General features: G+C 39.4%; 1 protein-coding gene and 1 long non-coding RNA gene across 3 annotated transcripts in view; both read right to left on the bottom strand.

The window, feature by feature from the left end:
• Positions 1–18,184, bottom strand: part of lrrk1 (leucine-rich repeat kinase 1) — a 111,879-nt gene that overhangs the window by 9,951 nt on the left and 83,744 nt on the right. For both annotated transcript variants that reach the window (XM_039598993.1, XM_039598929.1), the window contains exons 29-33: positions 17,932–18,069; positions 9,616–9,810; positions 8,428–8,579; positions 5,953–6,070; positions 5,348–5,464 (exon numbers count right to left, since the gene is read on the bottom strand). In XM_039598993.1, the coding sequence (XP_039454927.1) occupies positions 5,348–5,464; positions 5,953–6,070; positions 8,428–8,579; positions 9,616–9,810; positions 17,932–18,069 (720 nt within the window). The remainder of the gene's footprint in view (positions 1–5,347; positions 5,465–5,952; positions 6,071–8,427; positions 8,580–9,615; positions 9,811–17,931; positions 18,070–18,184) is intronic.
• LOC116315369 lies at positions 13,694–17,897 on the bottom strand. Its single transcript, XR_004199098.2, has 2 exons — positions 14,457–17,897; positions 13,694–14,379 (listed from the first exon to the last, which is right to left on the bottom strand). It is a non-coding gene; the product is annotated as an uncharacterized LOC116315369 (long non-coding RNA).

The following is an 18,184-nucleotide window of genomic DNA, read 5'->3' as shown; positions in this document are numbered from 1 at the left end:
CAGGATGGTCCAATCTCGGAATGTTACCTCTCTATAGTCAGGCTCATGTCAACCCATAGTTCGGATTTTGAAACCAGTGTCATGGAGAGGGATTGGAGTCCAATCTAGAGTTCAGTGAGAGGCATTGTGGACAGGGCAGGGCATACTTGTATCCCTGGTTACATACTTGTAACCACCCACCCCTCCCACAGCATCCCCCTGCTGCAATCTCCTTCATCTTCAGGGACTGTCTGTCCTTCATCTCAGGACTTCACACCTCTCAGCTCCCAGTCATTACACCCACCCCCGGCTTCTGTGGACTCCAACATACACACCCCTCCCCCAAAATCCACTCTTTCTATCTCAGCACTTCAAGTGAGGAATGAGCTTCGCAAGATCAAGGTGCGGAAGGCTGCAGGTCCAGATGGCGTCAGCTCCAGGCTCCTGAGATGCTGCGCAGATGAACTGTGTGGCATCCTAGGTTATCTGTTCAACCTGAGCCTGTCACTGGGGAAAGTACCACAGCTGTGGAAGACCTCCTGTGTGGTACCAGTACCAAAGACCTCCCATCCCAAGGACCTCAGCAGCTACAGGCCGGTAGCCCTGACATCCCATCTGATGAAGACCCTCGAGAGGTTGGTTCTAAACCATCTGTGCCCCTGGTGAGGTCTTCATTGGATCCGCTGCAGTTTGCTTACCAGCCTGGCATTGGGGTGGAGGACGCCATCATCTACCTCCTGCACCAAGCTCTGACTCACCTGGAGAAGCCTGGAAGCACTGTGAGGATCATGTTCTTTGATTTCTCCAGTGCTTTCAACACCATCCAGCCACGACTTCTGAGAGACAAGCTGGAGCTATCGGGAGTGGACCACCACATGTCCCAGTGGATACTGGACTACCTCACAGAACGCCCACAGTATGTGAGGTCACAGGGCTGTGTCTCTGACACCCTGGTCTGCAGTACAGGGGCCCCACAGGGAACTGTGCTGGCACCGTTCCTCTTCACCCTCTACACTGCAGACTTCTCCATCAACTCCCCACGCTGCCACCTACAGAAGTTCTCTGACGACTCTGCCATAGTCGGCCTCATCACAGGTGAGGATGACTCAGAGTACAGACAGTGGACTCTGGACTTTGTTGACTGGTGTCAGCAGAACCACCTGCTGATCAACGCCGGGAAAACCAAGGAGTTGGTGGTGGATTTCCGGAGACGCAGACCCACCACACTGACACCGGTGAACATCCAGGGAGTGGACATTGAGATAGTGGACTCTTATAGGTACCTGGGTGTTCACCTGAATAATAAACTGGACTGGAGCCACAACACTGATGCTCTTTACAGGAAGGGTCAGAGCAGACTCTACCTGCTGAGGCGGCTGAGGTCATTTGGAGTACAGGGAGCGCTTTTAAAGACTCTGCCACCACAGAGTCATAGGTCATTTTTTACAGTGTGGAGCAGCAGTTTATTGGCAGCTGAGAGGAAGAGGTTGGATAAACTCATTAGGAAGGCCAGCTCTGTTCTGGGATGCACCCTGGACCCAGTGCAGGTGGTGGGAGACAGAAGGACTCTGGCCAAAATAACACCTCTGATGGACAGAGTCTCCCACCCCATGCATGGAAATGTTGCTGAACTGCAGAGCTCCTTCAGTGACAGACTGCTGCATCCTAGATGCATGAAGGAGCGTTTCTGCAGGTCCTTCCTCCCTGCAGCTGTCAGACTGTACAATCAGAACTGCTCCCAACAAACATAGATGTTTACATCAGCACTGTAACTGCAATAAGTTAATTAACCGATTCGCACTACAACCTGGTTTGCCTCTTATCTGTAGTTATTTTTATTTAATTTAATAACTGTACAGTACTCTCTGTATATAGTAACCATTGTCCTTAATGTAAATATGTAAGAAAAATTGTGTATGTTTCTGTTCTGTGTCCTGTGTACTGTTTGTTTGTATATGTGTCTTTTTGGCTGCTGTTACAACCAAATTTCCCCTTGTGGGACAATTAAAGGATTATTCTATTCTATTCTATTCTATCCCTCTAGTTCGGTATCTGTATGTTGGAGGTGTTTTAGGTTTGTTTTTTTTAATTAAGTAGTGCTTTTCTGCATCTTCAGATTGGGGAAGGAATCTCAATTGTTGTTTCTACTTAAGTTCCAAACAGTGGTTCAGAAAAACCAGTAACTGACTAGTGGTGCCTTTTTTGAGCAATTACAGGGGGGCTTTGCTTATGTTTGGGACTTGCACAAGCACATGGCTTGACGTTACACTTGAGGATTTTATGGTAGAGAGCAGAATTCATGTGTCCATCAATGACAGCAAGCCGTCCAGGTCCTGAAGCAGTAAAGCTTCATCATTTATAAAATAGTGTATTAGTTTTACACCATGTGTAATGAGACGAAATCCTTCCAAAAGGTTTTTTTTTTTTTTTGTCTCATCAGCCCATAGATTATTCAATTATTTTTTTTTATATAGAACCAAATCACAACAACTGTCACCTCAAGGTACTTTATATAGGATGGTAAAGACTACACAATAACAGAGACGAAACCCCAACAATTGATGACCTATGAGGCAACCCTTGGTGACAACAGGAAGAAAAAAACTCCCTTCTAACAGGTAAAAAAAAACCTCTGGCAGAACCATACTCAGGAAGGAGCAACCATCTGTCATGAGTGGATAAGGGTGAGGGAAGGGAGACAGAACAAAAGACACATTGCCAAAGAGAGACAGAGATTGATGCTAAATAATCATTAAATGCAAAGTAGTGTATAAACATAGAGAGTGAAGAAATATTTTTCTTCTTTGAATGATGGATCTGGATAATGGGGCTATGGTTTACTGGAGTTCCAAAGTCTTAGAAAAAGCTTTGTAACCCTTTCAAGACCCTTTCAACTACTTCACTTTGCCAGCGAGGTTCTATTCAGGTGATTTCTTAATTCAAAAGGTCTAGCAATAATCAGCCCTTTTTGAAACTGAACTATGGTTTCAGATGCGTTTTCACAACTGAAAATACAATGTTTTGTTTTTGTTTGATGTTGACTGTGCATTAGGAAGCACACCTACATCTACATCTCACATCTACTTGGACATTGGGAATGTACCAGACTATTCCATGTGCTATTCTCATACAAGAGTTGCCAGACTAATGACCGTTTTGGTGTGATCTGACTGGATTGGACATTTGCATGTGTGAAAAAGGTGATAGAATAATTACGGTCTGTGCTCTTTGTTCCTATTGCAACGCGTAGTGGTTTGTTTAAATATGCAATACATGCAAACATTCTGAGCCTCGCCACTCGCAAGAGGTTTCCGTTGCTTCGATATACTTGGTGAAAACCTTCAGGGTGAGTGCCAGTCTGAATGACACTCATAGCCACTGAAACTGGATGGCCACAGCCCTGCACTGCTCCCCCCTAGAGACCTGAAGAATAAGCTCTGTAACCACAATATCTCCTCCCAAACCGTAGGACTGGGAGTTTCCCTATCCAGCAGTTGGCTCATGTCCTCAAACAGCTCAGCATGGTAGGCTGAAAGCAGGGTGACCACATTAAATAGACCTCAGTCAAATTAATGTGGTTACTCAGTCAACTCTTCTATATATTATTATAATTATTATGAATATTAAGAGCAATAGTTATTCCTGAAACCAGAAAAACCCGCGTTCATGGATTACATTAACGGCTTCATTAGTGTTCACGAATAATCTTCACGATGAAGAACTGAAAATGTGTCCTTGCAGTGATTTGTCTGTCTTGAACAGAGGTGGTGGTAGTGGAGCTTTATTGGTCACACCAGAGGGTGCATCCCTTAGTGAGATACCAAGTGAGGTTTGAAAGAGAATTGATTAGATGTATTTAGACTCTTTCTCCTATCAGTCTTTCTGAGTTCAGTAATTACTAGTTCACTAGTTTTTCACTCTTTACTGGCTACATGTTAAATCCAGAACTGAATTTAATATCCTTCTCCTTACATACAGTGTCTCGAATAATCAGTCCCATCATATCTTAAAGATCTAATAGTACCACATTGTTCTGATAGACCTCTTCACTCTCAAACTGATGGCTTACTTAGGGTTCCTAGAGTTTCTAAAAGTTGAATGGTAGGCAGAGCCTTCATCCTACAGCCCCCCCTCCTTGAGTGTTTCATCTTTTTCACTTTCCATATGCTTATACACCACTGCTGCATTTAACCCCTAGAAATGGATTTTAAACACTGGCTCTCTGTCACATGTGTGTCTTTTGTCTCGTCTACCTCTGTTCTCTTCTCTTTCCCCTCATCCCCATGACATTTACCCCATAGTCTCATCAGACTGCCTCTCCCTGAGTCAGGTTCTGCCAGAGGTTTCTTCCTGTTAAAAAGGGGCTTTTCTGTCCCAGTGTCACTAAGTCCTTGTTTACAGTGGGTCATCTGATTGTTGTGGGTTTTTTCTCTAATATTTTAGGTTCTTTACCCTACAGTATAAAGGACCTTGAGGTTACAGTTGTTGTCATGTGGCACTATATAAATAAAACTGAATGATTCAATGTACTCTTTTGTAATGACTGAGCAATGACAACTGAATGGTAACTAAATTACAGACAAACAAAAAAAGTGTAACACCACATGTAAAAAAAGCATTTCGCATATTACTCTTAAAACAAATCTTTGCATGCTGTTGCAAAAACAATAAAAATATTGTTTAAAAAAAACATTTCTACCGTTATTAAGCCATCCTTCTCAACGCATCTGAGGTAACAATAGGTCAGTACATAAAGCTCTTTTCCTACAAGCTCACGGTTGCTTAGGCTTCAAGTCTCATTTTGTCTTCTACTAATGCTCTTTCAAAATGCAGCCTACCTATGCGAAACACTGTATTTTAAGGCCTAGTGTAAAGAGGCAGATAAAACTTGAGTTTCTACACTGCTAACTGTGCTCCTAACTTGAACCTTTTTGTGTTCACACCATGTAAAGCCAAATATGTGTAATACTTGTTTCCTTTGCTGTCAAGTGTATGTGACACAAATGCTATAGATACAACCTGCTGACATATGAGCAACATTAATTTTAAGACGTTAGGATTCAGACTGAGGCCCATATGTAAAATCAGATTTATGTCTTCAAATCACATCTCTTTTCTTGTTTTAACTATATGCTATTAGTTGAACTAATTTTAACAAACAGTGCACACATATGTGCACTACATTTTATTTCAAACATTTATTCCAGTTGACACAAGACAGTTTACTGATGTTCCTCAAAGGATTTCTAGCTCATAAAATCTACTGATATTGGGCAACATTATTACAAACCCACAGTACTGAGTAACACAATAACACAGGTTTAAGTAAAACATGTTTACTTAAACACATGCTGATATTTGATCTGACCTGCTCTCTTGCTGAAACAGGAAACAAACAGGTGATGATGGCGGGACAGGAGAACTGCTTCTGGGGTTGACTGAGTGGACACATGTCCTTCAGACTGTAGATGAACACCTCCTGTTCCTGTCACAGAAACATTAAATTAAAGAATGAGTTTTTTCTATTTTTGGATTTAGAGACAACTATGTTGTCCCCTACCTGTGACAACAGTGGATGGTAGCCAATGTATGATTTGATATTGTTTTCCTATCCTGGGAGACTAATACTTTCCCTCCAACTCCTTTTAAAACACTGGTTTGGCACTCATTAAAAGACTGTAGCAGTCTCGCTGTCCTTATGTCCTCATGTCCCTAAAAGGGTTTTTTAATGAAATCCTCTTTTCACATTAAAAAAAATGTCAAAAGCAGGTAAATTCTGAAGATACCTAGATGTAAAAGTAAGCTTCCCAGTGAAGATGGTAAAAAAATAACATTGCATTATTGTTTGATTGCTGTTCATAGACAAAAAAATGATCAGTAAATAAATGAGTCACCAAATGTTCTTTTTCCTTTCTTTGAATCTGAATTTAAAAAGAAGCTGTATCAAGTTGAATGTGATTTCAGAATGTGTACCTCAGTCGCCATCCATAGACTGTTTCCCATCTTCATCTGACAGCTAATCCTGCTACCTGGACAGGCCATCCTCTTCACCTCCACCTGACCCTTGTTAACATTCACCACACTGTAGTTCCTGCACAATACACAGTTCTTTGCTGAAAACATTTAGAATCACTGAGTTGGAAGTTAAAACAAAATAAGCAATATTTTGTACAGTAATGTTTTTATACAGTAATGAGTAGAGGCAATTTTTTGGAAGACGATGTCACAGGGTTAGTTAATTAAAGCTAAATATAATTTATCACGTTTGGTACATGTGTGATGGATAACTTGAGAAACTGGCATGAAGTATTACAAAAATGTGAATGAACTGTTTCTGAGAAATAACACCAGGATACTTTTCTAAGTAGCTGACTGTGCAAGGGCAGGTCTAGCAAAGTTCTACCTGACAAGTTTAACTGTCTTCAGAACATTGCAGAGTATTTGGCTCTACATATCTGCGTGAGCAGATTTTCTCTCACGAATGTCCTCAGGTAGCCGTCTGAACATTGGACACTCGGAGTGGGAGACCAGAGATCAGATTAACATGTGTATCTCTGTATTAACCAACATGCCATATTGGCCCAGTTTATTTTTCTTATCATTGTTGTGAGGGGACCATAAATAGCATTTGCATTTTCTGTTGTACAGTTCATTTGCTGCTATGGAGTTCTTGTTATAGATGAAAAAATGTCTCTCTTTTGTTTCAAAATAGCTGATAACTATTCGCTGATAGCTGCCAACATCTGCCAACAAATATAATTCTATAAAGTTGTTCTATATAGTGTGTAACTGTTAATATAGAGCGTTATTAAATTTATTGCTAATGCAATCATATGGCACATTGACTTCTGAGGAAATTTTAGATGGCACTCATCATCAGAAAGGTTGCTTACCCCTACTCTGTATTATAGTATTTTCATTATATTGCATATATTTTTAATTACACACCAATAAGAAATTTCACAATTTTAGCATTAATATATCTTATACAAAAAGTTGCCTATATAAGGTGCAATTGTGGACACTACCAGTGCTGCTGGTATGTTTGCACTGTTCCCTGGGAAGTTTTTTTCTGACCACTTGCACATACACTATGCTGCCAAAAGTATTTGCTCGTCTGCCTTCACATGCATATGAACCATTCCTAATCCATAGGGTTTAATATGATGTCCCCCAACCATGTGTGGAGATAACAGTGTCAGCTCTTCTGGCAAGGCTTTCCAAAAGGTTTAGGAGTGTGTTTATGGGAATGTTTGACCATTCATCCACAAGTCCATTTGTGACACTGATGCTGGATAAGAAGGATTGGCTTGCAGACTGCTCTAATTCATTCCAAAGGTGTTCTGTCGGGTTGCGATCAGGACTCTATGGAGGCCAGTCAAGTTCTTCCACACCAAATTCGGTCATCCATGTCTATATGAACCTTACTTTTGTGTACTGCTGTGTGATCATGTTAGAACAGGAAGGGGCCATCCTCAAACTGTTCCATAAAGTTGGGAAGATTAAATTGTCTTGGTATGCTGAAGCATTAGGGGATCTGCAGTTTATTGACAGTTTGCAACCAGGTACACTCTTTTCTCAGGAGCTGGTTAACCACTTAGTGTGAGTGGTCAAACAAAAGTAAGAAAAGAATATGCGAGTTAAATGGCACTGGAAGAGTTGGGGGAGGGGAGGTAACATGGTCTTGACACAGAAAAGGAGTTAAAAGAGGGAAAAAGTGTAAAGGAGTCAGCAGCAATTAACAGTATTTGTTTAAAAGCAAGGAAGCAGCTTTTACAACACAGAGATCAACCAGGAGTCCTGCTGCCACAAACAACTAGAGCCATTATGTCATGCATCTGGGAGCTATTTCAGTCAGCTGTGTGTACATATGTTGTGTTAAATATAGTTAGCTCCATACATTTTTGGACAATAAAACGTTTTTTGTACACAACAACAGTAAATTTTCAATCAAACCAGAAATGTGTGATTGGCGCACAGATTTTCTGCTTTATTTTTAAGGGTCTAGTAAAACTTTCAACTTCATTTTTAGAGGCTCTAAAGTAACTGGACAATAGACTAATAATCAATTTCATGGTTTGATAAGGTTTTTTCAGCTGTTATTTCATGACAGACTGCAGAATTGATTCCAAGTGTTGAACTTCCATTTGGTAGTTCACTGGAACTTACAAAATGATGTCCAAAGAAATGCTGATGTAATTTAAAAAGACTGTCATTGGGAAGAAAATCAAATAAACCCCATCAGAGAGATAGAAAAAACTTTTAGAGTGGTCAAATCAAGAATATGGTACATTCCTAAATAAACAGGAATGCAAAAACAGCTCAACAACACTAAAAGACCTGAACTACAGAAGACAACTAAAACATGGAGGTAGGTGTATTGTGGGGCTTATTATTGTGTATAAGAGGCAAATAAATCACAATACAAAGAGAAATGGTCACACAAACCTGTCCTCCTTATCTTCATTCCAGAACACAGCACTATATCCTTGGAGCTGGGACAGGAAGAGCTGAGAGTTGACGTCACAGGGCAATATATACCTGAGGCAGGCAAAGCTAGGCTCCTTCATTTGCCTCACACAATGCATTGCCACTGGCCTCTGCAGCACAAATGCAGAGACAGACAGTTCAGCTTAAAGTCATTCATAGAACAATGACTTTTATTAAATTCGCCAAATCTTTATCCTAAAATGTTATGTTTTATGTTTTTTTTATCCTTAAAATATGACTGTGACTACACATATATTGGCAGTTGTGACTGAAAATATAAATGTTGAAGATATATATGCATTTGTGGTGCTCATTATTTCATCCATCCATTTCCACTTATCCTTTCCTGGTCACGGGGGGGTAGCTGGAGCCTATCCCAGCTGTCTTAGGGCAAGAGGCAGGGTACACCCTGGACAGTGATACAACATGAAGTGTGGTGACATTCCTTGTTGGAATGTCAAAAGAGGGAATGGACAACAGGTCACCAGTCTGTCGCAGGGCTAACTCATAGACAGAGAAAACCATTCGCACTCACATAATGGAGTTGGTCTATAATGTATATTTTGACATATAGTCAAAACATTTATTTGGATTGATTGTTTTATCATCTGCATTCTATGCTATCCATATATCCATGGAAATATTTAATTTTCAGTTAAGAAATATTTTAGCATTATTGTATTAAGTTACAGTTGCCACTATGATGCCATGACAATGATCTATAAATCTTAAGTCTTAGACTATGCTTGTTCAGTCCTTTTTTTGTTTTGTTTTTTAACTTTCCTGCACTTTTGAAAATATGGGAAAGTGAAAATGGACTGGGTGAGCTGGAGCAGTTGTTCTTATCTTAAGATTAAACAGCAATGGCTTAATACATTGAGAACTAGGCAATATAGGAAAAACATCTTGTTTTCTACATGTTCCCAAGAGACACTATGTGATTTTATTTTAGAATTTAGCAGTAAAATGAAAACCAATTGTTGGAGTGTAACCCCTCTTTAGACTAATTCTTAGAATTTCTTCCGAATTTGAAGTTATAAGTCTCTAGCTCAACCACTACTTTGACACAAGTAATAAAGTGTAGTACACTTTCCTTACATCACACAACAAAAATTTGCTCATTGTGTCAACCAAAAAACAGCTCACCTTCTCAGGTTTAGTGTCCCAGCATTCAGTCATCAGGTTGTGCAGGCAGTAGAACTGAACCTCTTGTGCACTACCCAGCACTGGCCGAATACCTTTTGAGAGCTTCTTTGCTATCTCAAGCTGGTGGTGTCCCAGTGCTGGCCTCCGCCCAGACAGGAGCTCATACATCACCATGCCATAGGAGAACATGTCCACCTTTAAGAGTTGTTCCCAAAAAAGGAACCTTAAGGTCAGTTGATAAGGGTCAAGTGTCAGTTACATCTGAGGAGGTTATTAAGACCTCCTGATGAATTTGTAAATAAAACTTTACTAAAGAAAACTTTAAATTTCATTTGGAGTGAAAAGAAGTTATGAAAGTAAAACCAACGGCCATTTGTGCGGCCATTTGTGCCATTTAGATGAAAGCTACCCAGTGAATTCCTGTCTCTGAATGTTCATTTCTTGGATAATAACTCATGACCACAGCCCATTTATGAATTTGCATAATAAAAAAATAAGTCAAACAATAATACAATGCAGAAATAATTTATTGCTATATGAACTAGAAAAATTTGCATTTCCTGCGAAAATGCAGTGTGGATGCTTTAACGCTTAAGCTGTCTGCTAAAAATAGCTGAAAAAGCTGAAAAGTAGCAAAAAATTGTAATAACTTTGCAGAAGCATAAGAACTTAGCAAAAATGTAATTACTTAGCAGAACTGCAATAACGTAAAAAAAAAAAAACATAATACTTGGCAGAAATACAATAACATAGCAGAACTTAGCAGAAACATGATAACTTCTCAGAAATATAGGAATTTAGCAAACATGGTACAAGATTACAGAGATACATTATTTAACCAAAAATACCTAAATATTGCAGAAATACTGTGATTTAGGACAAATACTACAACATAGCAGAAATGCTGTGATTCAACAAATATACTATGCTATGGCACAAATAGAATGAATATGCTCAAATACTATGATTTTGCTCAAATACTATGATTTAGCAATAATACTAAGATTTGGCAGAAATACTATGCTTTGGCACAAATACTATAATTAATTACAAGTACTATAACATAGCAGAACTATCAAGATTTGGCAGAAATACTATATTTTAGCAGTAATACTATGATTTGGTAGAAATACTATAATTACGCAGAAATACTATATTTACCACAAATCCTATAAAATAGTAGAAATAGTATGATTTAGCAGAAATACTGTATTTAGCAGAAATACGGAAAAGTAGCAGAAATACTATAATTTTGAAGAATAGTAATAACTTACACAATTACAAATATGGACACATATTGAAATGCACAGAGGGACACACACACACACACACACACACACAGGATCTAATCCAGTCAACTGGTGTAACTATATTCATTTTAAATCCTACAATGAGATGCTCCCAAAAAAGGGTAGGGTTCTCTCTCTCTCACTAAACACACACACACACACACACACACACACACACACACACACACACACACACACACACACACACACACAGGGAGAGAGAAGCAAGTTTCTAGGTCAGTCAAGCAGCCTGGACTGCTCAATTTGAATCCACCAATCAGAGAGGCTGTGTACTTTTTGCAGTCTATTTCTCATAGTGAGGCCTCCCCTCAGACAAATGACCATAATTTCCTAACCGTAGGGGCTAGAACAGTCATTCTTACACCGTTTTGTTCAGAAGAGATGGGGGAATCTTCAAGTGTTAACAATTTATCACTAAAAAAATGAATTATTGAAGATATTTGACTTGTAATGCACCATAACTGAGTAGAGGCGAAGCAAAAACTGCCTTGACTTGCCCTCAAACAACATTTTCTAACTCTAAATCTATTTGGAGCATCGATATCATTCTTTCACCGTAAGAGACAGCAGGCTTTGGTGAACAGTCATGGAAATTTTCACGTCTCTGTGGAAATCCATCAAAAAGATATGACGAGAGAAAAAGGTGCCTCATTTCCAGAGTTTGAAATCTGAAGAAATCTGAGCGAGGGACAAATTTCCTACCCTCAAACAAATGTAATTCATAGCCAAACGGTAATAGGTGAGAAAAAAAATTCTTGAATTGTGAGCATCAGGAGTGTCTGAAGATATATTGGCACAAGCCTCATGTCTTAACTTCGTTTCATTAGGGAGATATGACGATTCAAAAATGCCTCCGATTAGAGAAATCCAGCGGTGATTTTGAACAAACTCTCCATTGACTTTCTATGGAGAGTTTTCAGACTTTGTGTTGGTCTGAAGAGATTGGCCAAAATTCTATAAATCCCACAACAATGATAGTGACATTTTCTGAAAGCCAGCAAAAAATACCTACGTTTGTTTTGATGTATAATTTGTGGGGGTTGAGTGAAAATTGAGCAAGTAGCAAGAAGTTGTTCAGACATGAAGAGAACATTGAAAAAGGACAAGTGGCTCACTCAGAACCAACTGCATAGCAACCATAACAACGCATGTATTTTCTGAAAAATCACAAAGATGAAACTGAAAACTTAAAGAGGGATAAGATGAAAATGGTAACAGATATGAAAAGGCTGAATCATACATGAATAGCCCAATAATTTCAGAACATTTTAAAATTTGAACGGTGAAAATAGCACAAAAATTATGGAAGTAGTTAAAGTCGGAAGTAGTACGGAAGCAACTTGAAGAATAAAAGTATAAAGAATAAAGAGAAACAGGAACTCAATAGTGTGGATGCCTTAAAGCATCCACACAATAAAAGTGAATTGAATTCTCTCAGTAGGACACTGGGACTGTGGTGTGTGGAACACAGCGGATAGAGTTGTGAAGACAGATGTGAAGGTGAATAAATGCACTTATCTGATTTTATTGCACTACAAATTTCCTAAAGTAAAAAAGAATAAAGTACAGTTCCTTAAAAAGGAAATAAAAGTGGATATTCTGTACATATTCTGAAGCATTTATATTTTTCCTATATTGTTCTTTTTGAATGTAATTTAAACATTTTAGTGATGTAAACAGGAAGTGGAAAGTGCATTCTTTTGTTATTTGTATCATATAATTATTTTTGTGATCAGAAAAAGGGGGGGCGCTACATGGCTGGAAATAAAGTACCGAAGGTGCTCTTGACATGAAATTCTCACCAGATGTCGATAACAACCCATCCAATCCACACACGCGAAGAAATCAAACCATGCATGTCCATAAATTATGTTTAATAATGAGAAATGACACAGGGCTTACTGAAATGTATTTAATACTTTGTACAAAAGCCTTTATTGGTGATGACAATGGGAGTTTTGTTGCCTCTGTGTTTGGGATCATTGTCTTGCTGAAAGGTCTGCTCTTGTTTCATCTTCATTGTCCTGGTAGATTTTTATCAAGAGTGTCTTAGTACATTTTTCAAGCCATCCTTCCTTCACTTATATGAAGTGAGCCAGTGGTGTATGCTGAAAAATAGCCCGACACCATGTTTCCACCTCCAAACTTTACTATTGGTATGTTTTTTTAGGACGATATGCAGTGCCTTGTGACCTCCAAACATGGTGTGTATCACGGTATCCAAAGAATTTTTTTTGATCTGACCAGACTTTATCTCCCAGTCACTGACCTGTCTAAATGTTGTTACTGATCTGGTTACAATTTCATGTCAATAACACCTTTAGAAATATATTTACTTGGAAAAGTAGTGATGCATTCGATACATATTTTGCCTCCTGCATGTTAATAACTTCTGCCATTTTTCCTCTTCTTCGGTGGCTAATTAGTCTCACACCGTTTGTCGTAGATAGACCGTTCCTACCTCATAACAACCAGCTCAAATGTTTTCAATTCAGCAGTAATTAAGCATTTCTTACTATTCCTGAAATATTTGACATTTTCGGGTGATGAAGTGCCATTTCATATGAATAGAGAGCGTGCTCTTACCCTGTATGTTGGAGGTCACAAGTTTAAGCAATTCTATTAGGTACAGTGTAGCTGGTATCACAGGTACAGTACACTTGTGGCCTATTAATATAGTTGCTCATGTGTTTTTGAGCCATCTCACTTTAACAGGTTACCTCCAATTTTTTAAATGCACCATGGGCAAGTTACAGACAGAGTCCACCAATAGTAACAAACCTTCCACAATTTATTTAGAAATTGCATTGTCTAGTTAATTTATGCTTATAAAAACAATTCAAAAGTTTTATTAAGTTATACAGACTGTATAATTAATCTGGAGTTTAGTTTGGCCGTCTCAAGTTTGACTATTTTTAAATCAAGGTCAAGGGCATGCAGCCTAAGAACAGAAGAGCAAGATGTCAGTCACAAGGTAACAACTTCATAATCTAAATACGACTTTAATTCACTAATTAAATAGCATGCTACATTAAATAAGACTTGGAACAAGAAATCAAAATAAATCCAGAAGTAAATGATTTTCAGAGGAACTACAATTTCTGGTAGTGTCAGTGCCGAGCAGCTTCCGGTATGATGGCGCCTGTGTTTGGCTTTGCCACTGCCGGGTGCAGTTTGTCACGCTCTTTTGTCGTGCTGTTTTTCTCTGCTCTGCTGTTTTCTATTTGTATCAATGATGTACTGGCTTCCTTGGTTTATGATCGTTTGACACTGTTATCCATCCGATCTTCAGTGATGGCTCAAGATGTCTCATCCTCCTTTGGCACTTTCCACCCTCCACCGGTGGCTGGATCCTCGTCCGGCGTCCTCAGCGGTCCCCGTAGACCACGGAGAAGGAGAGGAAGAAAAGCAGGTATCCAGGTGAAGCTTAGGCTTTTCTGGCGGCGGGGTCTGACTGGAAAGCGATGTTGAGCGTGCTTTGTTACCTATGGTCAGAATAGCTCCATGGAGAGGAATTTGTTTTCCACGTACCTGCTTGGATACGCAGGGCCCGGCTCTCCAAGACCGTACTGCCTCAGGAGGGTTCATCCAGACTCTCCTGCTGACTGGCTTTTCATCCCCTCGGTGAGTGGAATCTACGAGCGTGAAGGCTCAAACCCCGAGTATCTACGTCCTTTAACTCGAGCCGCTGCTAAAAATGATGCTTCCACCCCGCTGAACATGGTGCTTTTTAATGCCTGATCATTGACTAATAAATCGTTCGTTCTTAACAATTTTATAGCTTCTAAAAAACTGGACTTCTTATTTCTGACTGAGACCTGGCAGCGGGACATTGAACTGTGCCCGAACGGCTATTCCGTCATCAGCCAGCCTCGGGGATCTAGTCGTGGAAGAGGTCTCGCTGTGGCATTTCAGGGCCGTTTCTCCTGCCGCTCAGTGAAAGTTGGACATTTTCTTTCATTTGAACTACAGCTGATTAAAATCGGAAATAAGGATCCTTTTTATTGTGCTGTGGTGTATCGTCCACCTGGTTCAAATAGCTTATTTTTATCGGAGTTCAGCGACTTCCTGTCCTCTACTATGAGGTTGTCCAGACTGCTTTTAGTTGGGGATTTTAACATGCATGTTGATGATGACTCTGACCTCTTTGCCAGAGGTTTTATCAACATTATGGATTCTTTTCATTTTACGCAGCATGTGTCAGGCCCCACACATAACAAAGGACACACACTGGACCTTGTTTTTACTTTGGGTTTGAATATTGATTCTATTTGTTCTGAGGACATTTTTATCTCTGATCATCACTGTATTCTTTTTAACATGTCTTTTCACGAGCCTCTGTCTCCTGTTCAATGGACAATTATCTCGCGCATCATAAATTCCTCCACAGCGGAGAATTTCTCGGATGGTTTTAATTTAACTCTATCCCCGCAAAACGGCGTTGATTTCTTAACAGATCTATTTAGTAACCATTGTTTTTCGATTTTAGATGAAATCTGTCCAGTTAAAATGAGACCAGTTTCTGTTTCCAAGTCCTTACCCTGGCTAAATGACAATATCCAATCCATAAAACGTGATTGTCGTAAAGCTGAGCGCTTGTGGAGGAAAACTCATTTAAATGTTCATCTCCTTTACTTAAAGGATCTTTTAGCCTCTTTTAACAATGCAATTAGAGATGCAAGGGCTTGCTTATTTTTCTCATCTGGTTGCAAAGAGCAGAGGTAATCCTAATGTGTTATTTGACACTGTTACTGATATTATTACTCCTGCTCCACATGTTGCCATTATTTCTTCTAAGGAAGACTGTGAAAAATTTCTCTCTTTCTTTCTAGAAAAAATTAGTAATGTAAGAAAAAATTGTCCCCGTCAGCATCTGCATTGTCAGTTCCTACGCCAGCTCGGCCTGTCATTTTAGAAAGCTTTTTACCCGTCTCACTATCAGAGCTGGTAAAAATAGTTAATGCAACGAAAGCATCCTCCTGTTCACTCGACATTTTACCCGCATCGTTATTCAAAAATGTCTTCCATTCTATTGGTCCCTGTGTGCTCACCATAGTTAACACCTCACTGGGGTCTGGTAAAGTCCCTGCTTATTTTAAAACTGCTGCTATACACCCCCTGTTAAAAAAACCCACGCTGGACCCATCTCTCACTAGCAATTACAGACCAATCTCAAAAATACCGATAATTGCTAAGATATTAGAGAAGGTTGTGGCTAAGCAGCTTACAGCAGTTTTAGACAAACATAATATATTTGACAAATTTCAGTCTGGCTTTCATAGAGCTCATTCTACTGAAACAGCCCTTCTTAGAGTTTCCAGTGACATTCTGATGCAACACGATGCTGGAAAATGTTCTGTACTCCTAATGTTGGACCTCACGTCAGCCTTTGACACCGCTGACCATTACATTTTGCTTGAAAGGCTGAAATACTGGGTTGGTGTATCTGGGTCTGCCTTAGAGTGTTTCTCCTCGTATCTCTATGAACGATACTTTTCTGTGGCGGTCTCTAAGTACAGGTCATCTTCCACGTCCCTGTCCTATGGTGTGCCACAAGGTTCTGTGCTGGGGCCCTTATTGTTTTCTACTACTATCTACTTCCTCTCCAGCATATTTTGAGCCCCTTTGAGGACATTTGCTACCACTGTTACGCAGACGACATCCAGCTATATATTTCTTTTAAACCTGAAGATGTTTCTAAGCTGCAGATTCTAAATGAGTGCTTAGAATCCATCAAAGGTTGGATGGCTGACAACTTCCTCCAACTTAATGAAGAAAAGACTGAAGTTCTTGTATGTGCTCCAGACAGACATGTACCTAACATAATGAATGCTCTTGGTCCTCTTTCAACATTTGTGAAATCGTCTATCAGGAACCTAGGGGTAACCTTTGATTCTGCTCTTACTCTGGATGTTCACGTCAAATCTCTGGTTCGGTCCTGCTTCTATCATTTAAGAAACATCTCTAAATTGAGCCCTATAGTATCTCATACTGAACTGGAGATTGTTATTCATGCATTCATTTCATCATGATTGGACTACTGTAATTCACTGTTTACATGTCTAAACAAAAACTCCCTGGAGCGTCTGCAGATTGTCCAAAATGCTGCAGCAAGGCTTCTGACAAAAACATCTAAGTACTCCCATGTGACACCGTTGCTTATACAGCTGCACTGGCTCCCTGTTGAATTCAGAGTCCATTTTAAGATACTGGTTCTGACATTTAAAGCTCTTCAAGGACAAGCACCAGCCTACATCATTGAACTTTTACAGCCCTATGTCCTTAGTAGGTCCCTGAGGTCTTGTGATCAGGGCCTACTTTTTATTCAGCATACAAGGCTGAAAACCAAGGGTGATAGAGCTTTTGCCACTGTGGCCGCCAGACTGTGGAACTCTCTTCCTTGGAACTTAAGATCTGCAGACTCAGTGGTCACTTTTAAATAACAACTAAAAACACATCTTTTTAGAATTGCATTTTGTTAACTTTTGTCTGTTTTTGTTTTATACCTTGTGAAGCCCTTTGTGATCTTTTATCTAGAAATGTGCTATATAAATAAAATTTTACTTACTTACTTACTAACTACATCAATAAATAATGGACACCCTTCAACTTCCTAGTGCTTTAAATTTGAAAATCCTAGGTTATTTTCGGAAAAGTTGAAATCTCAGCTCTCATATTGTTGTCAGATGATAACCACTTGGATTTGAAATAGCATTTCAACTAATGTTTTCCGTGTTAACTCTCCACTTAGATTTTTTTTACTTGCAAAGCCTGCTCAGACATGATTGGTCAGTGCTACGTATAGGTGCTGTGTACAGGTCATACATGTATATGTGGAAATTCAGGATATCCACATATCCGTTTATATAAAGATGATATGTTAACTCTCGTCATTTAAAAAAAAAAAAAAAAGGTCTAAAAAACAAAAACAAAAACAAAACAAAACCACACAACATTCCAAAAAATGTTATAAACTTTTCTAATGTGGGTTAAAAAAAGCAGATACCTTCTCATCATACACAATGCCTGGTCGGATCTCAGGAGCCTGGTAGCCCGGTGTGCCTTCAACTCCCAAAGCCCCCTCATGGAAGGATTGTCGAGAGATCCCATAGTCAGACAGTTTAACATTGACCGTGTCTTGCACCTGGAAGAAGTTATCAGTGAATTAAAAAGCCAAATTAAATGACAGAAACAGGCTTTCTCTTTTTTGTTTTGGTTTTTTAACATGAAATTACTGTTTTGCTTTCTATTTACAGTAT

This window comes from Oreochromis aureus, linkage group 1 (assembly GCF_013358895.1).
Source record: "Oreochromis aureus strain Israel breed Guangdong linkage group 1, ZZ_aureus, whole genome shotgun sequence".
Taxonomy (NCBI): Eukaryota; Metazoa; Chordata; class Actinopteri; order Cichliformes; family Cichlidae; genus Oreochromis; species Oreochromis aureus.
This window is presented reverse-complemented; position numbering and strand designations above follow the sequence as displayed.